Source organism: Phalacrocorax carbo, chromosome 3, assembly GCF_963921805.1.
Source record: "Phalacrocorax carbo chromosome 3, bPhaCar2.1, whole genome shotgun sequence".
Classification (NCBI taxonomy): Eukaryota; Metazoa; Chordata; class Aves; order Suliformes; family Phalacrocoracidae; genus Phalacrocorax; species Phalacrocorax carbo.
The window spans coordinates 102986964-103011542 of record NC_087515.1 but is presented as its reverse complement, the minus strand read 5'-3'; the positions used below and the strand labels follow the sequence as shown (position 1 = coordinate 103011542).

The following is a 24579-nucleotide window of genomic DNA, read 5'->3' as shown; positions in this document are numbered from 1 at the left end:
TTGTTTTTTTACCATTGCAAAGATTTGTGGTTGTAGAAAACAGAGTAAAAAAGAACTGCTCCCAAAAGACACAACAGCTATTTGATAAACCCCTTGGTTCTACTAACCCTGCAAGCAAGAAGATAGCTGACTTTTCAAGAGGTAGAAGAACCAGTGTTTCGACCTTTCCAGATCTTTACTCAGGGGAGGATGGGAGCACTAGGGAATGCTCTCCTGCAATGTAAGTTGTGATGATGCCTCGCTTCTTCACAACAACCACCACCATCCTGTTCCATTAGCACTTAGCCTCAACACTTGCCTGGCACCCAAGAAACAGAAAGCATGTGACTATTCCCCACAGTTTCATTCCCTGGGACTTCAGGGAAGGGAGTCGCTAGGAGGTTACTATCGCCCCAAAGAACCACCACAGTTCTATAATGAGTCTTACAATACACACTGCAAAGTGGAGTCCTGTTGAAAATGGATCCAAAGCAAAGGCTGGTTCTATACGCGTGAACACACACAGTATTTCTTTTTCACAATGGCATCAGCTAGATGGGGACAATCACATATTTGCCCTGAAAGACAAACTCAGTACATGCTAAAAAAAGTTGGTTTTTTCCTCATAAGCGTTCCTTCAAAATGAAGTTAAAAAAACCAAACAAAAAAAAACCCAAACCATCTTTCACTTAACACGGTCTCAGAAACGTCTCTCAAACACAAAAGCAATTTTGTTTATTCTCGTTTCATCTCTACCATTATGTGAAGGCTGTCATCTTCATTCTTGATTTCTATCTTCAAGAGTTTTTAAAACAATAGCACGCCCTCAGGCTACAACTTTATACATGAAGGTCAAAGTGCACACCAGGCTTTTTAGGAAAATTGTCCAGTTACTTGATTCATCTAAGCTGCATATAAATGTGGTGCCACTTTCTACTACTAGATATTTGAGAGAAAAAAACAGAATAAGTTTACTGCTTTTCCTGCTAGTCTATCTACAGCAAGTTATGGAGACAGGTACGTTTCTGTTTGCACATAACAAGAGCGGACTGGCAACAAATATCTGGTACATTAACACACTCCTGAATGTTGTGTTATGAAAAACAATTTGCATAATACAGTAGAATAAAGGTAAGTTGCCACACCTGAGTTTATTGCCATTTGCTAAAACCAGTATTAGATTATGAACCAGGTTACCTGACCTTCTCTGAACGTTCACAGGCATTTCAAATATGGCTCTTACTTCCTTATCAGAATCATGGCTGTAATCATCCTGCTCTTAAAATTCTGCCTCTTGCCACAGTGGGCATGACAAAAGAGAATTGTGAACGTCCTGAAATGTAACACACCTCCATTTACCAAGCATAAATACATTCTGCAGTACAGTCCCCACGCTGAAGGAAGAATGAGGCTCCTGGGGTGCAGTCTCACTGTACAGCTAAGCTTACCAAGTGACTAGCTGCGGGTGCTGTGCAGGGGCCAGTTCTGCTTGCTCCTTTCCTCCACACGCAGCTGCTACTTTCCTCACATTAAGCAGAACTCGTTGGATCTCGCAGTGAAACAGCAGAAGCTCTGCTGAGGAAATGAACCACCCTAGAAAACTGAATGGGAGAAGAGTTTTCTGCTGGGTTAACTTCTTGAACTTGCGTAGCCAGTAACAATGCAAGAAAGGCAGAAGAAACATGAGTCTGAAGCAAGGGGAGGGAAGCTGAACCAGCTAGCTAGCAGGTCAACCTTAGCTATCTTGCGAAATCTCACCCTGAAAAAACAAGGACAACTAAAACCTAACACCCATTGAAAAATGAGCACCCCATCTAAAAGATTAATGAGAAAACCCTCAAGCTAAGTCTCAGAGCAATAGGGAGACTCTGCTCTGCCTGTATTCCTGAACTTAAGGCTGTTTGTGAGGCTCTTCTGACAGTGTAACTTCAGTCATCCAAGATATGTAGGAACTCTGAGATGTCAGAGACGGATAGATACAAGGATATTTAAATTTCCCGAGTCCATGCCACTCTGGGTGCAAAGCCCTGTGGTGCAGACAAGACATGCTGGCAGCATCATTCCCTTCACTGGACAGATTTTAGTCCCCAGGAGCCCCCTCACTCCTCTTGAAAGCAGCTCCTGTGCTCCAATGCTTGCCTTGCTCAGTTATATGACGTATGACAGCAGTTCCTTAAAAGAAGAACAGACTTGAAGAGACAAGGTCTCTCAGGGTGCACAGGGGGAAGGAACAGCATTTTCCCCTGGCAAAGATAATCTGCGAACAGCTACTGTCACCACCCAGATAAAGTTTTCTCACAAATGCTTTTGCCATTCAGAAAGGAAAGGGAGCATGAGACCAAGATGCAATGGCCAAGCCCCCGCATTGCTCGCTTCCTACTCTGCTCTTCCAACTTCCCTGCAGCCACACCACAGACACCTCCAAGTGACCTGGACCTCCTGTGGCTGGAGCACACCAACAGGGCAATCAAGGATGGCTTATAGTGCAGCGAAGCTGCTCCTTGTCTCCAGGGAAAGCCAGGACCCTCAGGAAATCCCACCGATCAAGGCAGGAGGGAGACTCTGCTCCTCACAGAGGGCTGTCAGGCCGGGACACAATTCAGCGCAGGTTTGCATGGCAATAAGCGTAAGACCTGCGGATAAAGTTACGGTCCTCGGGCACAAAGTACCTGTAACAAAGTTCAAGTCCCGACCCAAGCAATCATCCTCATCCTCGTTCGAAAGGCAGGCTGACTCGTGCCAGACACCTGAAACACCCTGGGGCAAAGCAAGGCTTGGCGCGTCCCCTTCCACAGGGGCAAGCCAGGACCACGGAGGGACCTTGTGTGGGGTGCTGAGCCCACCTGCCCGCCTCCAGCCCCTGCTTCCCTCGCTCCCCTCCCAAAAACAGTCTGAGGCGGCACTATCTTGGAGTTTAGATACAAGCGTGCTTTAACCAGCCCTCGTTCCAGAGAAAATAAACTCACGGGAACGAGCAAGCGCTGCCAGGCACCGCCGCCGCTCCCGGGAATACACCTCCCGAGGGGCTGCTCGGGCGGATTTACAAACGGGAGCAGCGAAAGTTGTTTCAGCGCTTAGAAACCATAAGGTAATACCGGAGCAACCGTGCCTGCGCAAGCGGAGGCGGCGAGGGAGCGGGGGAAAACAAAGCCCCGCCGGGCCGCCTGAACCCAGCCCCCCGGCCGAGCGGAGCCGCTCCCGGGCACGGCGGCGGGCAGGGGCAGGGCCCGGCCGGTCGGGCCGGGTCGGGGAGGCCGCGGCAGGCCGTGCCGGGTCGCCGCCGCGCCGGGGAGCGGGGGAGGGTGGGTGCCTCACCTCATCGCCCCACTTGAGGACGTCCTTGTGGCGGTCGCGCAGGGCGCGGTAGATGTGGAGGAACTGGAGGATGCCGTGCTTCCGCACGTGCTCCGCGTGCCGCCGCGTCTCCTCCCAGCTCAGCGGCGAGCCCTGCGAGAGCAGCCCCATGCCGGCCCGCGGCGGAGCGGAACGGAACGGAACGGCGGGGCGGGAAGGGGAACGGAGCGGAGCCTACGCTGCGCTCTGCTCTCTTCTGCGCCGCGGCGGCGGCGGCGGGAGCCGAGGCCGGCGCCACACGTGACGACAGCAGCGCGTCAGGCCGTGACTCAGCACTTTCCGCCGGCGGGCCCCGCCCCCCGGCCGGGGCTGGGTGCTGCGGGAGGGCGCGCAGGGGCGCTGCCCGGCGGCGGGGCGGGACTGCCGCTGCCTTGGCGGAGTGTGGCGGCGGGTCTTCCTCAGCGACCCCGGGAGCCGGCGGGGAAGAAGCGCCTCTGAAAAGCGAACGGCGGCGTGTGTGGGGCGTGGGTGTTTGTGTGGGGGTGGGTGGGGGAGTGTGCGTGTGCGCGCCGCTGCCCCGTTACTTCCCCGGAGCGCGGCCCCGGCGCGGCGGAGGAGACGTGCCTTTCCCGGCGGAAGGCCTCCTGAATTGAGGGCAGGAAAATGTCCCCCCATGGTTCCCAGCCCGGCCCTCACCGCGCCCCTGGAGGTGGGAGCGGAGGGGTGGGCCGGGCCGGGGCGGGGGTGGCTTCCAGCCGGGCTGGTGGTCCCGGTGGTCCTGGTGGAGGGGGACCCTCGTGGGACAAAAGCGTGGCTGAAAGGGCCCGAGTAAAGGGCCTCGCTGAAAGGTCCTAAAACGTGGATGTTGGACTGAAAGCTGTTGTGTATTTATTAGAGAGCAGGGCACGCATCTCAAAAAAATGAGGTGTCAGTTTAGGTGGGTCGAGTGAGGCTCCAGGGAGATGCACTTCGTCTCCCCCAGGCAAGCCTCCTCAGGCTGCGGAGCCCGCGTCCTCCTGTGCCAAGAGAAGGCCCAACTGATGGAGATGTTAAAAATGAGTTGGTTACCTGGGAATTGTCCTGGAGGGAATCGGAACAGCGTTCATCTCTGGAAGAGAGAAAGTGGGAGCGTGTCATGGTGTGTATTTTACATTTGATGCAAAATGGAAAGAAGGCCTGTCGGGGCTACTTAAAGTGTTTTTTCTAAATGAAGAGACAAAAAATGAGGAACTGAACATGAACATGAAGAGAAAGGCTCTGACTTCTAGAAGCAGAAATTCATTACGCCTGGACGCTCGTCATCGTTATGTTCACAGAGCTCTTTCTTCATAGGCCTCAGGGACGAGCACGGCTGGTATGCAGTAGGATTCCATAGCTAAGGGTTTGAGAATTAGTAGAATATTGAAACTGTGGTATAGCCCACTAATGGATGACCTGCATTATTAGATACTTCATTAACTGAATGACTGTATTGACAAGCTCTGCTTAATTGTCTTTCTTCCAGGATATGAGGTGCCTCAAGGGTAGGACAAACTCTCAACACATTAGAACAATAAACTTAAAATGCAGTAGTGGAAAATATCAAATATGAAAGTAAAACGGCTCAAAAATTAAATGTTTTATATCTTTGGGGTTTTTTTAATGACCTGTTTGTGCACAAAGGGCAGCACTGACAGAAAAAGAACAAGCGGTGACCATTATAATTAAAATTACAAACATTTAATTTATAATGTGCGGTTTTTAGGAGCTCATGACATTTTAAAAACTAGTATTTTTGGCTGAAATCGTAACAGCTGGTCTAATTGAAAGCAATGCTGTAGTTGATACTGTTGTAGATCTGGAAAAAGCCTGTTGGGTTAGTGTGAGGAAGAAAACCCAAATCTTTTAGTTAAAAAAAAATCACACAGCCTCCTCCTTTTCTGAAAAATCAGGAGGTCAAAAAGTCTCATGCTTGGCAGCAGGAGCCTGATGAGGCGTATCCCTCATGTGAAAGCTGAGCTGTACTTTATTTCACACAATCACAGAATGGTAGAGGTTGGAAGGGACCTCTGGAGATCATCTCGTCCAACCCCCCTGCTTGAGCAGGCACACCCAGAGCAGGGGGCACAGGAACGTGTCCAGGTGGGTTTTGAATGGCTGCAGGGAAGGGACTCCACACCCTCCCTGGGCAGCCTGTGCCACTGCTCTGGCACCCTCACAGGAAATAAGTTTTTCCTCATATTGAGGCGGAACTTCCTGTGTTCCAGTTTGTGCCCATTGACCCTTGTCCTGTCATTGGGCACCACTGAAAAGAGTCTGGCCCCATCCTCTTGACACCCACCCTTTAGATATTTATAAGCATTGGTAAGATCCCCCCTTGGTTTTTTCTTTTCCAGGCTGAACAAAAACAGGTGTCTCAGGCTTTCCTCATAAGAAAGGTGCTCCAGTCCCCTGATCATCTTGGTAGCTCTCCGCTGGACTCTCCAGCAGTTCCCTGTCTTTCCTGAACTGGGGAGCCCAGAACGGGATGCTGCACTCCAGATGTGGCCTCACCAGGGCAGAGTAGAGGGGGAGGGTAACCTCCCTCAACCTGCTGGCCACACTCCTTTTAATGCAGCCTTTTAATGTTGAATTTCATGACGTTCCCCTCGGCCCAGCTCTCCAGCCTTTCCAGGTCTCTTTAGATGGCAGCACAGCCTTCTGGCATATCAGCCACTCCTCCCAGTTCTGTATCATCAGCAAACTTGCTGAGGCTACACTCTATCCCATCATCCAAGTCATTGATGAGTATGTTGAACAGGTCTGGGCCCAGCACAGACCCCTGGGGAACACCACTAGTTACGGGCCTCCAACCAGACTCTGACTCATTGATCACGACCCTCTGAGCTCTGCTGTTCAGCCAGTTCTCAATCCACTTCACTGCCCTCTCATCTAACCCACACTTCCTTAGCTTGTCTATGAGGATGTTATGGGAGACAGTGTCAAAAGCTTTGCTGGAGTTGAAGTAAACATCCACTGCTCTCCCTTCATCTACCCAGCCAGTCATGCCATCACAGAAGGCTATCGGGTATTTCAGATCTCACAGCACAAAGGGGCTGCATATTTGAGGACAGTTGCACCAAAAGGTCAAGATTCAACGTTGGTGCCACCACGCTGCTACCCAGCCTCAGGTTTTCCATGAGCTGAAGCATCTGAGGAGCCCCAGCAGTGATTACCTTGGCCAAATAGTGCCTTAATGGCTTTTCTACCAGCTGTGTTATCTCCTTTCCTTCTCTTGGGGCAGTCAAGCCTGGTTTTGCAGCAAACATTGTTATATCAGAGCAAACTTAACACTTTTGTCTTATGAATCTGGGCAAACCCGTCTGGATTATTCAGGATCCATGCTCCCAGTTCACTTGGCTGATAGTGAGAGCACTGTGTTGCTGAGAGACGTTTTTAAAGAATTGGGTATTTGGTATGATTCCAGCTGCTTTGAGTGTGCTGCTGTGTATAATTGATGGTAAACATTTCCAGCAACATACACAAAATTTCCAAACTAAGATCAGCTTTATTACAATGCAGGCTGCTATTATGCAGTCCATACTCTTCAGCTGACCACTAATGCTACCCTTTGACCTGAAATTAAGGAGCACATTTTCAGTGTCTGTCTTTCTCCACGTTTAAACTGAGCTCATTTTTTGTATTATTTCAGTGCCATTATCTGCTCTTTTTCCAGTCCTGTGTGCTTAGTCTTATCAACTATAGAGCTAGTGCATTGTCTGTAAAAAGAAATCCAGTAAAAGTGATAAAAATGTTTTCTCACATTGTAGTCTTTGGCATAAGAGCGTGACAAGTCAGCTCTGTTTATGCGGTGTTTACCATCTTCAGCTGAAGCCTTTTTCCCTTCAGTTCTACTGTATGTGTTCCAGCAGTGCGGAGCTATCTATAGTCATTTTCCTTTGCAGGGGAGTGTGGCACGGAGGAGGAGTATAAGCCGTTCTAAGGCTGACAGCGTCGCATGCAGAAGCGCTCATTTGTTCATCACATAAAATACAACTTCAAGACAAACCACCATTGTATAATATCTGCCTACGTGCATAATGTATAATTATTTCCAGGACACTTAGTATCATGTAGAATTACTTCCAGTACACTTGATATGGAAAAAAGCCTCTCTAAACACACAGGCAGTACTTTGGATGATGTTATTAGTTTAGCTCCGTACCAGTATACCCAGCCTCAAGACTTGACTAGTTTCTTTGGACAGTCCAAAGAAATATCTTCTGGATTCAACTTGGGAAAAAAAATACATTTGCTAGAAAAGCATTTTGTGGTGAAGAAGTATGTCCTCCTGAAAAACATCCTTTGCCTAAACTTAGCAACATGGAACTTTTGTAAGAGTAAACTCAGCCCAAATTCCCCTTAAACTCTCCCTTTGCTCTGACAAGATCGGTTTTATAACTAGGTCACTTTATTATTTCCTTATCTCTTGAGTAGCTGCTTTTCAGTCCCAGGTAGGGACTTTTGTCCATTTCTGAAACAGCATCTGCCAATCAGAGCAAAATAGCATTTATTTGGGAAATCTGACCAGGGACTGTGACTTTAGCACATTTTCAATCTGTTGGGGTTCTTTTAGGTTTTTTTTGTTTGTTTGTTTAACTTTGTGTTCAGGTGAAGCAGTTAGAATAATTGCTGTTATTAAACTGTATGTCCAGTTAACCAAATACCAGCTTTTTCTGTCTTGTTCTCCTCCCTGCTCTGATATAGAACAGAAAGTTAATGGAGAAGCCTTGCCTTGTATGAAAAGGAACACAAATTGTCTGCATCAAGTTGTAAAAAGGAAACATTGTTTATTTTTTATAAAGATGGAAAAATGATTTCCAGGTGAGATTCAGCTATTTGTTTACAATAGTGTTGGTGCAGCGTGATGACACCCAGAAATGTCTGTGCTGGGAAACCAAAATATTTTAAGAAATAAAGACATACTGAAGTTACAAAATCACAGGAGATCTTGCTGATCCTTCCCTTGGAAATCATTAGAAAGCCATTAGCTGTTAGAATTTAGATGAGGATCAGTAGGGAACTGGAAATGCTTTACAGTCGGAATAGTTGAGGGAAAATGTCCATGTACTTTGAAGTTGGAGACAGTAAATTGGTGGGATATGATTATATGACATGGCAGCTGCAACCGTGAGGAGCTGCCCTTCAGGTTCACATGTTCCTGTCTTCCTAGAAATTCCACAAGAGGACAATCCACTTTATCTTTTGTGTATCTGCAAAGCCGTTCAAATCTGCTGCCAATAAATCTAAATAGAGTAGCTTGGCACTTTGAGAATACACCTGCTGGGAGAGACGGAACGTGTAGACTCATGGGTGAGACCGTTCCTACAGAATCCTTTCTTTTACTGGCTGTCATTAGAAGGAATAAGTAAAAATTAGATGTCTTGTGATGAGGCTGTTATTACAGGGAAGAAAGAAAGGTTTGTTTTTCTTTGTGAATCATCTGCAAAAATTTTTAAAGCAGCATTGTTCAAGGTGATCATCAAGCTAACATTGCTGAATATTTATTCAGATAATACTCTGAATAAAATGAAAAGACTTCAGATGGAATGATGTACTTTCAAAGTTTTGGAATGGTATGTTCGGTAGAAAAAAGATCATCATCCTTTTTTTGATCATATTCTTATGCTTCCAGGTCCATGATTTATGATGTGCACCTGTGTCCAGTACAATTGACCCAGGTGAGCAGCAGATGTGATGACTGCCTCTTTTTGAGCGAGGAGGCCTCCAGGCATTTTCTGAGGCACTGGAGAGATCTGTGCTCAGGCAATTAATTCTTGATGCAGAAAGTCTTGCCAACTAGTAACTTGGATTAAATAATCTATTTGTGGGGAGAGGAGAGTCACGACACCGAAAAGATTCAAGTGAAGGGTCTTCTGGAAGATCTTCAAGTGAAGGTCTTGCTGCTCTGCAGTGAGGAAGATCAACAAACTTATCCCAGTCAAAGTTATAATGCCGATTCCTCTCCAACCTAACTTTTCAATTAGCATATGAAAGACACTGTTGTGACTTCTCAGTATTGCTTTAAAACTTCTTTTTCTTGCTCTCACCTGATGTGTGGAAACAACTGCAGTAGGATTAAATTTTGTCATGTGAGTAGTGCGTTTCTAGGGTTTTTCTGTAGGATTTCTCATTCATACAACTGGTTTTGAGGGTAGGAGTTTTTTACTTCAACAAGAATGAATTGTGCATTTCAGTCTATACAGTTTCATATGTTTGTGTCAAAAGTGATCGTCATCACATTTTTTCATCACTTCTGTCTGTATCTGTGTTCCTTTTGCAAAGAACTTGAATTTCTAGTTCCTTAGTAGCCCATATATTCTTTTGCTGGGTGCAATACATGATTACAGTGCCTTGATTGATTCTGACATATCTAATCATGTCATGAATGCTGCTAGTGGTAATAACAGAGGTTATTCTGTGTGCAAAATGCTGGGCTGCTACCTCTCAGAGTAGTCTAGCGTGGTGGCTGATGTCCGTTGCATCTTGCTCATCTTTTCTCCTGCCATGACCTGGTCCCTTGGAGACACCCTCTCTTACCAATTTAGATGTCACTGTGTCCTAATCCCTCTTAAAGAGGCTGTTCTTTGGTGATGCCTGCAAGATACAAAATACTTCCAAAGAAAGTAAAAACTTCCAAATCATTTCCCAGTTTATCTTCTTTCCAGCATCTTCCGAGCTGGAGGGCCTATACTAGAGGACTATCTTCATATCGTTTTCCACAGGCTGACCTTGCTTTTTTTCCCTTAGTAAATAATAACTGTGTAAGGTAAGATAAAAGAATGCCAGGTGCTCAATAACAAAGCAGAAGACTGTCTATCTTCTTATCCTCTCTGCATACCAAGTTGTTTTCTTTAACATGTCATGTAATTCATCATCAATATCAGTAAAACTTCTTTTTAGGCGTGCGATAGGAGAAACAGTAGAGGCACTGCCTGAAACTGGGGCTGTGTATGAAGTCCTTCCAAAAGCTTTGCTGACTGCTAAGCTTTACAAAGGACTGAATTTGGACATATGTGCAACATATCAAAGAGACTAAATTCCTGGATTGTTTGGGTTCCCACCACACGCAGGAGTATAGGTCTGTGCACTTTCCTTGCCCTGAAAGAAGATACACCAAGAAGTCCTAGCTCCATGATTAACTTCTGAAAACAACCCAGAAACCCCCAGATAAGCAGAATTCCTAAGAAAGATGCAGTAGTAGCAGCTCTTACGTTGGTTTTAACACCAGTTTTCAGCCTTAAATGGTTTCCAGACTGGAAAATAAAAGCAGAGCATGTGAGCTGCTCTGCCGGGTACATCCCAGGCCACCAAGGGGCAAAGTGGCCTTAGCACCGTGCTGCGCTCCTGCCTCGGGGTGAGCCACAGCAGGTGGCCTGGGCTCAATGGTCCTGCTTGGAGGTGTGTTCCTCTGCCAGGCAGCAAACTAGAGCCACAAGCTTTTCCCATCCTGGCAGCAGTTTGATGTGTCCTCATGCAGTGGACTCTCCCTGCCAGAGAATGTAGACGTCTGGTATATATGCAGATACCTAGTATGAATATTCAGTTCTTCTGTACCCACATGCAGTCAGCTCAGGTCCAGCTCAGATACTGAACTGCCACACTGGAAAGCTGGCAGTACCACACATTTCCCAAGACAGGTTCTGTTTCTTCCTCCATTTGTGTATTTGTTTATTGACTGGCATCTTTTTGTGTGTTGCAGTTCTGCCTCCTTTCATCATTCTGTACTGTTACTGCAGTGTAAGTTATAGTGCATTGATTCCTGGTGGGAGTAGTCAATATTTACAAGATCATTCATTCTGTAGGCTTTTGGTCCTGTAACAATGAACCAAATGGGAACAATCCTCTTGCTTTTTAAATGGCCATACATACAGGTGTTCATTCCTTAGATAAAACAGAAGCAGGAAACAACTAACCTTCAAGAAGAAAATGAGATAGCAGAGTAGGATTTGATAAGAATTTTTCAAAAATTATAGCGAAAGCTTTCCAAGCCCCTAAGTAAGTCCAGAGTCTCAAAAAATGATCTGACTCGACCACTTAATCTTTCTGTCAGTCTGAAGCAGGGATGGACACAAAAAGATTATGCCTAAATTTTCTTTATTTTTGTCCAAAGTACTAAGGCCCAGACCATAACTTAGTCTCAAGAACTGCATCTGGTTAGAAAGACTGAGGCAGTCAGCAAATACCCAAATACCCTTTGGTATTTTTCTAATAACCAGGACAGCATTTTCCTTAAAGATTAACCCACTCTCCACATGGCAAGAAAAATAATAACTTACAGGCTTTTATATAATAGTACTACTTGGCTATGGCCGTTATAAAACTCTTGAAAAGCAATCTCAAATTTCTGTTGAGTGCCATACCTTAGTTCCTCTGGCTTTTGACAGTTAGTGGAGACTAATCTGTTTTCAGACGTAATATTACACCGATGTATTTTTTTCAGGATTATAGTGAAAAAACAGGAGACGTTAGTTAGTAGCGGAAGTGGAGAAAATAGTCCGTTAGTAATCACACACTGAGTAGTCTCCAGAAATCAATTACTCCTTCCTCAGTTGCAAGTTTATCTCCAAATCTTTTAATTACAAAGTATTTTCATCTCATCTACTTCAAATTATGTATAATCTACTTTATATGGAGAATAAAGTTCTACTGAAAAGTTGAAAAATATTGGAAATGCATTCTTGTCTCTTTGATGAAATTGGTTGTTTGATGATTTTCTAAAGGTTTTAGACAGAGATCAGTGCAAAATCAAAATAGTAAGGAGAAACCTTGAAAAGGGAGAACATTGAGAGAGAAACTCAGTATTTGTTATAACATATCCTTTGTAGGTAACTGTTATCACCATTCATACCTCCGAGGTGTTCCCACCAGGCAGGTACCTCTCAGGGTCTCTCTTCCAGAGGGAAGTTACAAATGTTTTGGAGACCCCATTCCAAAGAGAAGTCAAAGAGAAGATACTGAAAATGCCTTTTGTGAGATTTCTCTAAGGGGACTTACTGATACAATTTTAAAAGTTGGCCTAGTACTTACGAGTTATAGCACTTTTAAATAAGTTGTTATTTATAGCACCTCTGAGGAACTGGCAAGTGGTCTAGTGTACATGTAGGCAAGCCGAGGAGCTGAGATGGCAAGCTGCTTTGGTGGGATCCAGGATGCTTAAGTACCTAGTATAATTATTGCTTACCTTCACTGTAGGTGCCCAGCTCCAGGGGTTGATCTGGTTATATTAGAGCAAGAGCCTCAGTTTCCCATAAGGTCTGCCGCGAAATTACTGCATAAGGAGTAGTGACAGCACCCAGTGATCGCTGGCAGTGGAGGGTGACAAGCCTGCCTGCAGGGAGAGGCAGCCTGCAGGATGCAGAGCCCTTGCAGGCAGGGCACACAGCTTCCCTCCCTGCCGTGCCCCACTTTGAGAAGGGCTGCCCAGGCAGTGAACTGGACAGTGGTTTGGCAGACATGGTTTCTCATCCCGTCCCCTCTGCTTGCATCTGTGTAGCTAACAGGAGCCAGGAACTGGTTAGTGGCATCCCTGCCCTGTGCCAGCCTTGAAGTGCTCATGAAACTGCGTCCTTGGTGGGCTGTAACTCAAAAAGGAGTTTAAGACAGAAGCAGCAGTGACTGGGAAGTGCAGGGGAGAGCACCGGGTCAAAAAGGACTGTTGAAAAGGTCAGGATTACTGAGGGACCTGTTGGTCTGAGCTGTATATTCCCTGGCAAACCCCTGACATGGGACTCTGAGAGGGCTAGTGACCAACTGATCTCCCCGTGCAGCAAGTTGGAGGAGTGGGTAGACGTAGTGTGTACTGTGTCCTCAGCCCTTCTCAGACTCGCTCCCTTGGGAGGGTTGACAAACCATATTCTCCTGGCCATACAACAGCTGATATGAAAACTATGATCATAAAATAATTGTGGTGGGTTGACCCTGGCTGGACGCCAGGTGCCCACCAAAGCCACTCTATTACTACCCTCCTCAGCTGAACAGGGGAGACAAAATATAACGAAAGACTCATGGGTCGACATAAGGACAGGAAGAGATAATTCAGCTGTTACCATCACAGGCGAAACAGAATCAACTTGGGGAAATTGCATTAATTTATTACCAATCAAATCAGAGTAGGATAATAAGAAATAAAAAACAAATCTTAAAAACACCTTCCTCCCACCCCTTCTTTCTTCCCAGGCTTAACTTTACTCCTGGTTTTCCCTACTTCCTCCCCACCAGCAGCGCAGGGGGATGGGGAATGGGGGTTGCGGTCAGTTCATCACACGTTGTTTCTGCCGCTCCTTCCTCCTCAGGGGCAGGACTCCTCACACTCTTCCCCTGCAGCAGCATGGGGTCACTCCCATGGGAGACAGTCCTCCATGAACTTCTCCAACATGGGTCCCTCCCATGGGGTGCAGTCCTTCAGGATCAGACTGCTCCAGTGTGGGTCCCCTATGGGGTCACAAGTCCTGCCAGCAAACCTGCTCCAGCGTGGGCTCCTCTCTCCACCAGGCCACAGGTCCTTCCAAGAGCCTGCTCCAGTGTGGGTGTCCCACAGGGTCACAGCCTCCTTCAGGTGCATCCACCTTCTCCAGTGTGGGGTCCTCCACAGGCTCTAGGTGGATACCTGCTCCACCATTAACCTCCCTGGGCTGCAGGGGACAGCCTGCCTCACCATGGTCTTCACCAGGGGCTGCAGGGGAATCTCTGCTCTGGTGCCTGCAGCACCTCCTCCCCCTGCTTCTTCACTGACCTTGGTGTCTGTAGAGTAGTTTCTCTCACATATTCTCACTCCCCTCTCCAGCCACAGTTGCACAGGTTTCCCCTCCCCCTTTCTTAAATATGTTGTCACAGAGGTGCCGCCACCATCGCTGATGGGCTCAGCCTTGGCCAGTGGTGGGTCCATCTTGGAGCTGGCTGGCACTGGCTCTATCAGATATGGGGGAAGCTTCTAGCAGCTTCTCACAGAAGCCACCCCCTGCTACCAAAACCTTGCCATGCAAACCCAATGCAATAATAAAGATATGCAAAAAGCTTTTAAAATAGTGTTACATCTTCATGTAATTGAGTCTGTGTTTACAACCTTGCTTTGCACAAGGTTCATGTTTCAGTTGTTTATATTCCCTAATTCAGCTCAGGCTCCGGAATACATGTATGCCTTTCAGGTGGCATTCGGGAAGATTTTACTTAAAGTATGAAGAAATAGTTAAAGCTGAGCAGGTGAGGTAAGAGTTGGAACCCAAACTGTGCTTCGCATTACTAAATTCCCCAAGGCTCCATTGTTCTAGTATTTGAGGTTTATAGAAAATAACTGCCTGGTTTCTCTCCTATGCCTGTAAATGATTATATGCCTCACATTTCTAACCCTTGCTAATACAGCCAGTAACAGCAATATAGCCTCCATGTGGTAATGCAGTTGTTCACATCCATATCTTCTTTAATCTTCATCCAAATCCCCATTTCTGCCAAAGAATGAATGAGGCACCAAGATAAGACATGGGGAAATGTAACCCTTGCCCCAAATAACCTGTAATGTACTGTAATGTTTTATCACAAGAACTGTACTTTGCACAGTTGTGTAAAAAAGCAACTGTCTGTCTGCCAAATCCACAGCACTCCCACGCTCCGTGGTGCTGACACCAGAATTCACAGGTTTTGCGCACGGGATTAGCTGCTGCCAGCTGGTTCTTTCCAAAACTAGGGTCGCAGAGTAGCAGCACCAAGGCAGCGTTGCTGGTGGGGTTTGTGCCCTGCATGGATCCATGCACAGTGCAAAGGGCAAGGAAGGCTGCATGGTTCGCTCAGCGCAGGCTGTTCTAGTTGTATAACAACAGAGCTAGAAGGAAGAACAGCAGATACAGCCAAGACTCCATGCTCAAAATAATTTCAGCTAATGCTAGTTATTTTCTTCCTGGGCTTTGATATGGTACCTTATAACCTCCCTTTTTGGTCATACGGACCATCCCATGAGAAACCTTTGTTCTTCTCCAATTTCTCATGACTCCACTTCCACCAGTCCGCTCTAATCATCCCTTTCATAACAGCTGTATAATTCTGTGGCACTCCACCAAGGAAAAAGCTTTAACTAAATAATGAAATCGTTGTTCAAAATCCCAAGTAGAAACCTGTTTATTACTACATGTAACAGAAGATTAACTTTATTAATAAGCCTAAGCATGTTCCAGGCATCTCAGGAGTAAAACATGCTGTTAGCTAGCTCAGCAAATACTAAGGAAGCTGAAATGCCAATTTGCAAATAGACCAACTATATCAAAAAAGGAAATGTTGGCCTTCCATTGAGTAGTTCAGGTATTCAAATAATTTTATGTCCCACTTGTATCTCCCTTTGGCAGCTTGTATTCCTGGATAGAGCTACAGATCCTGAAGAATGAATGGGTGGAATATGAGTTCAATAGCTCTGCTTTCTCCCTGTGAGAAACTGTGGTGTGTGAGAGAACAGCTCTGCCAGCTGCTGTCTCACCACTGCTGCCACACACTGCGTGAACACCAGTGTTGGAAGATGTAGCCATGGACCATGGGCTGCAGGGTCGTTGGTGGTGTTACTACACTTGTTTCTCAGACTGTGTTGTAGAAAGCAAGACACAGTCCTAAATGGCCAAGAAGGTTGTGTGGTCGTGAGGGCCAGGTTCTCAAAGACAAAGATGCCACAACTAGAAAGACATGCACAGCTCTCAAGGGATGGCTAAATGCTTTGGGAACACCTCAGTAGATGCTACTCTACATTTTAGGCCTCTAAACACATTTAGTATCTGGTCTCCAAAATAGTTTTCTCTTGGAGTTCTTTATGTTCACCTTATACCACATTATTGCTCAATCCTCTCAGCCAGGCTGTATAATTACTGACAGGCTGCAGATGGCTGTTAAGACAGGTCTACAGGGCACAAAACAAAGAACTAAGTGTCACAGGTGAAGTTACACGTTTGGGCTTGAGATGGTCTAACAGCTCATTTCCACATAAAGGAAGAGGCTCTGTGCCCTTCTCCCTGCTCTCCTCCTGCCTTCGCCCTCCTCCCCTCACGTGCACTGGCTTGTGTTTTCTGACCCTGCATCAGGTCAATTCAATTTACTGGAATCAAGAAGAATAATAAACTGGAAAGAGAGTGAATCATTTGTGATGGCATATGGGGTTGACTCAAAGTGTGAACATACTGAAGAGCACCAAAGCTAATGCAAAGGAGAATAGGATTGTGTGACTGGGTCTGGGTCTAGGGAAGGGTAGAGGAGGAAAAGGAAACAAGACCTTCGTAGCAGTGGCAAGCTGGTTAATCTGATTTGTGGTAAAGTACCACTATGTCTGAATAACAAATGACCAAGTTCTGTTCATGCGCAGTCTGCCTTCAGCATCATCCTGCACATACATGTTATTTTTATTGGTCATTATGGATTTGTCTTTCACAGCATGGGTATAAGTGGATAAAGCTGGGACTGCAATATGACAGATTAGCCCGTGAGACAAAAGCAACAAGGCTTTGCTCTAAGGGAAGATGGTCAATAAAATCTGCATATTTTGAAAGGTCATCTCTCGACTCCCTCCAAGAGATAACAGCAATCTCTTTTGCCATCTCCATAGGACCTAGGTAGGCTTTCTTTCTCCATTTTTTTTTTTGTTTGCTTGCTTAGCAGGGTTTTTTCCTATCATAGATTCTGGAAACAGAACAGTTTTTCATCTTCCTTTCAGAAATCTGTAGAGAATCTATGAAGCTAGAGAGCAAATAAATAAATGATAATGAAATTTACTGCATGTGAAAGATTTAACATCATTCAGTTGGAGGAAGAGGAGGAAAGCTAATGATTGGCAGCAACTAGTAATCACTCCAGTGTTTCAAAGTTTTTGCAGATTAACTCAAGACATTTTCTGTTTCTATTGAAGTCAAAGACAATATTTCCATTGTCTGCAGTTGGAGCAGTTTTAATCACTTAAGTTTTGAACTTGAAAACTGTTTTTCAATCTAAAGTAATAAAGTACATTATTATTTCAAAACTGGGTCAGTTATCTGATGTGTGGATTCATCATTCATTTTAACACTTATCTGACTGTTGCCTCATTCTTCTGCTGAGGTTAGTTTAAAAGAAAAGGCATCTCCCAAGCTTTCCTCCCTTGAAAGGTCATCTAAGGCTTTCTTTTCCACTTTTTAAGTTCTGTGGGAAGTACAGCTTCAGCCCCATTAAAAATAAAACACAGCAAGAACAACCCATGTTCCTCACGAAGCAGTGTCCTGGGATGAACACCACAATGACTCACTGTTGCCTGTGGCACCCTGCTTTGGCCAGGCAGGTGCAGCTGGCAGGTATGTGGGAGCATAGGGTGTATGGCAGCAAATGGGCTATGCATGCCAAAACACTGACAACCTCGGTTGCTGGGGAGCAAGGGAGATGCCTGGACATAAGCTACCAAGCGGAGCCAAGACATCCACACAGTGCTGCAGATACAACATAGGACCTGTTGGATCCCCATGCCCTCTTGATGGCTGGAGGCTGGGCAGGATATCCTAGAGTACTCAAGAGGGCATCTACATATGAAAACCTGCATCTTTGTTGAAGATCTCCTAGACCTGGTATGTTAAGAAGTCATGGGTAAAAGAGCTAGCCCACACAGAGAGCATGCTTGCTGTTTTCCCTGAACAGATTCTCTGAAACCTTTAAATGGATTATGGGTTTCCACTTTCACTTCGTTTTAAGAAACAGGCTATTTGTAATGCTTTTCCCCTTGGTGTAGCATATTGGACCTCTTGGCAGTCTGAAGGTGGAGGCTCCCATGTTGCAGTTGCCATTGCCTCCTGGGAAACTGGAGGAATGGATGCTTTGCCTTATTCTGTGAGTTTTGCTCAACCTGTCCACCTTCAGGATCCTTTGCAGAGAGGAGTCCGTTATTCTGTGTGTGCGCTTGTAGGCACTGGATATAGTGATCAATTCTGAGATAGATCAGAGGGAATTTCAGGTTCTCAACTTCACTTTTACCTATGATACCTTCAGGTATTCTGTAGGATTCTCTACTGTGCAAACATATCCCACAGTCAGCCAGTCAGTCAGCCTGAGGACATTGGTGTAACTGTGGCCAGTGAGAGGAAAAGCTGTATATTTGCTGGGGTTGGGCCGAAACATGCTGCTTTCTGAAAGGTTTCTTTCAGTTTCTGCTGCTGTGTTTGCTGCAGAATGTGGTCAGCTTTTAGGGTCGAGTGGGAAGAGTAGTAGTGCCACAGTGAGTGCAGCTGGACATGGTCACACAACCTGGGGGACACAAGGCCTGAAAACTAGGTTTTTACAGCTTGCTTAGCCTACATTTTTTAGTTTCCTATATTGGACTACTGAGTCTTAGCGCTTAAACTTTCAGAATAATGACATAAAATATTACATTTTAAATTTTCTATTCAGAGCTGTACTGAGAATGAGTTCAGTAAATAAAAGAGCATGCAGGACAGTGCTAATAAAAATCCTGCCTAGATTCTCATTAAGAAGTTGCAGCTGTTCCTGTGTACTGAAAGAATCAGGGATCTCCTGAAAGGAGCACGATGCAGTTGTATCATTAAAAAAGTGTATCATAATACATACACAACAGGATGCCACATTAAAGGCTAGCTTAATTCTGGCATTTCATGACATTAGAGGGACTGACTTTGCAATAATAGTTTTCTTTCAGTGCAGGCCCATTTTTGCTGGGGGTTGTGTGTTAATAACCTCCTAGGTTTACAAAAGGGAAAATGCAGGCATCCTATGTATACACCATGCATGTTGACACTTACGCATTCATCAGCAAGTTAAGACATTTTTGATTCACAGCACTGACCTCTGCCCTTTGAATTTGTGCACTAAGAGATAGGCTGTCTTCCCCAGGGAGTCAGTCCCAAAAGGATGCTAAGGCACGTGTGTTCCCACTGCCATTCACAGATTATATGCTGATAAAAGAAGCCTGTTTATTCCTGGCTCCAGAAGAAGTAGAGAGGAACTGAACACAGAACTGTCTGGCTATTTGTTTTTCATAATTTCTTTTGTGATAAGTGTGTATCTTGTGCCAGTCCGTTGGCTCCTTGTGCTGGTCCTTGCCTTGGAGCCTTCACAAGAGCGTGAGACCGGCCCAGCCAGAGCCGCTGCAGTGGGGATGGCACATCCGTCAGATCCCGCTGAGTTCAGAAACCTTCTCCAGAGGCTGGAGCAGCAGGGTCTCCTGAGCGCTCCCAACTTACATTTGTTGCATGCTTGGAATTTGAGGAGTTTCTCATATCGGGCAATCCCCACCCCTCCAAATGGGAAATTCCCCATCAAATTCATAGTTACTGAAGAGCTTCCTGAAGGATCAACTGTAGTTTTGCTACCCTAGGAAGTATGGCTTATCTCCCACCTGGTCATGTTCTCAACAGTGACTGAACCCCGCAAAAAGAAGATGTATTATTTCATGTCTTGTGTTAGTCTCAGCGATGACAACCATTTTTGCATTGCTGAGAACATTTTCTAATGATGGGCACTCTTAGTGATACCAAGGGTGAAAACTTTCAGCTGTATGAAAGTTTTGCAAAGTCAAATGAGGATCTTCACATGTGAACTGCTGGACGCTCTTTCCTGTAAATGCTGTTGTCAGTTCTGTATATGGTATCAGTCAGAAAACACTAAACAGAACTCGGTCAGAAATTGTTGGTTTCTGTCCTGATTTTATTATTGAAATATTGTTTTTCCTTAAGGCATATCACTTCATTTTACCCACTGTAAAATACAGATAATAGCTGCTATTCAATAGCATATTACACTTGTATTTGTGAAGGAAGCAAGTTTCTGCATCTCAGATTTCTGCATTTGATAACTCGTCCCACCTGCACACTGACTTCTCCAAAACCCACAGAGCCGATCAGTAGCAGAATCCAAAATAGAATTAAACCTGAGAGAGGAATCAGAAGACAGAAACTGTCCTAGTTCATGGGGAAATGTTTGCTTGATTGCACTAGGATGTAGTCTATTTTAAATATTCCCATCCTTTTGAAATACTAAGAGATCTACAAGTAGGAACTACAACTTTGAAATGGAACATTGTTATTTGTGGGGATGGTACCAAAAGTAACTGCATGTGCCAAAAATCCACGGAAATATTTAGCTGTTTTCTGGCAAGCATTGACCAAATAGAGAGGCTCTCCTGGATCAAGCTGTGCTTTAATTACTGACCCATCAGTAGGACCTTTGCTTCTGAAAATTTAACTCTATTATTTCATAGTAATCCCATAAGGTGCTGTCTTTTAGCAAATACCGACCATGTTCCCTGTTACTTCTGGCAACATGACTAATTCCATCTGAACCAAATAGCTGTTCCTGCGCTCCCCTAAAATCTCAGCTTTCTGCTTCCATCTCAGACTGCTTGGAGTTAAAAACAATTAACATTTGTGGATGTGGTTCTTTGTAGTTGTTTGGCCATACGATGGTTATATATTATCAACATGGCATATTTATCATGGTAAGCTACATCACTACATGGCAGCAGTGCTGTGAAAATCCAGCCTCCAATTCTTTGGTAGTCAGAGACCCAATGTGATGCTATTTGGAATAATCTAAAAGGATCAGATCTTCTTTAAGAAAACAAATAAGCACATCCTTTTTATCAGTTCTTTTTGGTTTTCTGCTGATGTATCACCAAATGAAGCCAGAAAGATATGGACTTCTTCTGGGAGGAAGTTCACCCGTTTCTTATCTTTGTAAAACTTAGGCTGGTCTCCATCATCGAGCAATGTCATGTTATTTCTCTGAGCTAATAAAAAAGATCGGTGAATTAGCATCTGTAGCTTGTAATTCAGTATCAGGTGAAAAGTTTGGACAGCACACCAACATTTCATCTTAATGTTAATATATTATCTTCAGGAGAGTCCAAAGGGCAGCCTTCTGGAATATGAATAAATGAACACATTTAGCCTTAATGATTTTTAAGCCCTCTGCTTGTTCCAGATGGCACCTGTTCTTCCTAAATGACTTAATTCCTCATTTGGATTGCTAGATCAAATTTGCCACCAACTTTGCCACTTTCCTACCAAGAGTGTTAGGAAACAATCTAAAACAGAAGAAGGAATAATTGTGACAACGAATATTTTCTTTTCTGGCTAGCAAGTGGGTTTATTTTAATCCTCTGTGCTGTAAATTTTTTCCAAAATCTTCAAGTGGAAAACACAGATGTAAACAGAATTTTGGTACTTCCAGGGAGCACAGTCTGCACAATAGTTTCAGGAGAAAAAATAGTTTCAGGAATTAAACTCAGGTGATTTTCTTTTCAAAGTGTATTTCTGTGTGTGGGGAGAAGGGGGTGTACAGCCAGAGGAGGCAGCAGCCTTCAAAGTATTCGCAGGGAGATCGCAGCGTAGCAGCATTTCCCATGAGTTCACCAGCACAGGGCCAAGCTGGCCCGGGAACCCTTTCGGGGAGAGCAGCTTTTCTGGGTATCTCCTGCCCATGTCAATAAGCAGCACACACGGAGGTGCCTTTTACACATGTCATGGTCGGATACAGCCCAAATCTACTAATTCATTTTGCAGAGGGGGGAATAAGAATTTGTCAAGTTGCTTAGTCACTACCAACTTGAAGTATAATTAAAATAACGAAGCAAAAAGCTCTATATGCTCTTACCCGTGTAATAACAGTCCTCTCAAAAAAAAAAAATTCATGGTAATTTAATTTAAGTTTGAAAAAATAATTTGCTTGTAACATGATTCTAAATTTGCTGAATGCCCGTGGTCTCAGGCTGTGGTGTGCCTCATGTGCCATGTGCCCTTCTGTAATGTGAAAGGTCCCTATAATTTCTGTCCAGTCATCCCCTGTTGGCCCTGTTTCACATGAGCAAACTTGCTAGCAAACCAATAACTTTGTATTTGCATGATATACTGAGCATGAAACACCCAGAGCCACGTGGCACTGGGAGAGACTGTCATTGCACAACTCTGCTATGCTATCGACAGAAGAAAGCTGACAGTCCTTCACCAGGCTAATATGAAACAGTACCAAAGACATTGGAGAAAGTCTTCATTTTATTAAACTGCATGTCTGTCTAACACAATATAAGGAATGCACTCATTTTTTCTATTTTTTGTTCTGTGTAAACTTCTCAAAATCTGTGATCTTAACTGCCACAAAATAGGAGTTTTCTTTAACTCTTGGTGGACCCAGCAACTTGCACTGGATTTCTGTGGGCCAGTTCTCTGGGATTTATAAGATGCTGCTCTGGCAGTGTGGCCCTCTGACACCAGAGAATCGCTGAAGCTTTCCCTCTCCCATTCATCCCTCCATGCACAGAAACTCTGACCCCTGGGATGGACCTCTGGGGGATGCAGCTCAGGGAATTTCCTGGAAGATTGATCTTTCATGGAGAACTGCAGATCCATTGGAAATGTTTCATAGGCACACACCAGTTTTGACCAATGCTTCAAACCAGAGGGATCCCCCGGGAATGTGGCAGGTCACTTGGCTGCTGGGCTGGGGTGGTGGGCAAGACACAGCCTTGCCATGCTGGCTGTCCGTGCGCTAGCAGGTCAGGCTTTCTGCAGCAGAGCTGGAGCAGTGGAAAGTGAGATCCCCAGCTTTGTTAGAAGCCTCAGCAGGTCTACGCTTGGATCCAGAGGGGCCGGCCCATAAGCCTGGCTGCTTCGGCTCACCATCCGCCTGCCCTGTCCCACAAAGACTGTGCCCTGGGGGCTGCCAGAAGGAGTCCCATGCAATGCAGGCAGCTGACTGCTTCATTTAGCTTTTCAAAAACCTGGTGACTTTTCTGAAGTGAATACTTTCAGTCTCCTCTCCTGGCGTTTTCAGTTTGCATTCCAGTTCAAAACCACCACTGCTTTTTGCAAACCATATGACTTGCACGGCCCAGTTACAGTAGCAGTCATGTGCCCTCCACATTCATGGAGAAAAAGCTGAAAAGGGCAGAGAAGTTGGTTCAGGGGTAGGAATTCTTTTTTGATGCTGATATTAACCAGAACCAGTGCTAAAAGATGTAGCGCTGCCTCCCTCGCCTGCTCATTCCTACCCCCTCCCTTGAGTTTGCACAAGCCTCGTCTGAACGACAGAGGAATTGATCCAGCTGAAATCTCAGCCAATGGGAGTAAACCCCACAAGCAGTAATCTGGCTCAGGGTCACAATGCGGCTTTCCATCCAGCCGCATGGACACATGTGCCTGCAGGAGACAGAGCTGGAGGGGATGGGATGGAGAGAGCTGCCTCTGCAGGGGACTGGGGAGGAGGATGCAAGGTGGTTTCTTCTGCTGACTCTGGGGGCTTGTGCTTCCTCACAAGGTGAGGTTACATGAGATAGCTGAGCCTGGGGGTGGCTGTTACCTCCCAACTCCACCAGGAATTTGTGAGTCTTGGTGAAATCTTTCTGATCCTCTCTTTCCCCTTGCAGGGACGGTGCGGACATGAGCACCAAGCGGTCACTAAAATTGTGGAGATGGGCATGTGGCAACCTGGGTTGTGTATGAGAAGTGGTGTGTGGGAGATGCTGGGAGGTGCCGCCACCCCAGATGTCCTGGGATTTCACTTGTGAGCTAAGTGGTGAGCTTTTGTTGTGCAACTGTTTGTTTTAGGGCACCTTTTCACAATGAAGTTGCACAAAATAGACTTTTTTTGTGTGTGTTGAGAAACCAATTCAGAGTTCTGGAGCACTTTTGCACCTGTACCGTAGCCCTTAGTGGGGATTTTACAGGCTAGCTCCAGGCTTGGAGAAAGAGAGGCATGTGGAAACTGAGGCTGCCCTCAGAAGGGGGCATGCAAGAGAAAGTTTCAAGGTCCTTTATAAGTTAATGGCTGTTTTTTTTCTGTTTTCCAACACAGGGCAACTAAATACTCTCATCTTGTTGGAATCTCTATGTCTTGTGTGACTTCTCTTTCTTTCTTTCTTTCATCATCATCTTTCTTTATCTATGACTGGAAAAATACACCTTAATTTCTGGAAAAGCTTGCAAGAGACAAAAAGGTAAGTGAACTAACTTCACCTCTGTAAGAATATGTCAACATGTTGGTACTTGCTGTCAAACAATGTGTGGTGGGTTTAACTGCTGGGAAGATGGTGGTGACACCAGCACTGGGGTGCCTTGCTCTGACCACTCACACACATACAGGGGCTGTTGAGAAGATAGAGAGAGCTCAAAAAAATGGCAGAGAATGGCTTGAAGACTGAAATACCTGCTGTGTAGAAGTTCAAATTTTTTAAGCTATTAAAAAGATAAATGTAATTTTCTGAATTTATTTTTTCAAAGAAAAGATTTGCCTCAATTTGAGGTTCACTATCTTTTTCTGTATATTCTCTACTTTAATATGCAGCTATGAATT

The 24579-nt window shown here is 45.2% G+C and overlaps 1 protein-coding gene across 3 annotated transcripts in view; it reads right to left on the bottom strand.

Annotated features, from left to right (window-relative positions):
- Window positions 1–3588, bottom strand: part of GCLC (glutamate-cysteine ligase catalytic subunit) — a 35682-nt gene extending 32094 nt beyond the window's left edge. The window contains exons 1-2 of one of the 3 annotated variants that reach the window (XM_064447906.1): window positions 3295–3432; window positions 1428–1580 (exon numbers count right to left, since the gene is read on the bottom strand). Coding sequence is in view for 2 of the 3 variants with exons in the window: in XM_064447907.1 (XP_064303977.1) it covers window positions 3295–3444 (150 nt within the window). In the remaining variant the exon portion in view is untranslated. Of the gene's footprint in view, window positions 1–1427; window positions 1581–3294 lie in introns of all 3 variants that reach the window. The other 2 variants (XM_064447907.1, XM_064447904.1) reach the window with 2 other exon arrangements.
- Between the last annotated feature and the right edge of the window lie 20991 nt (window positions 3589–24579).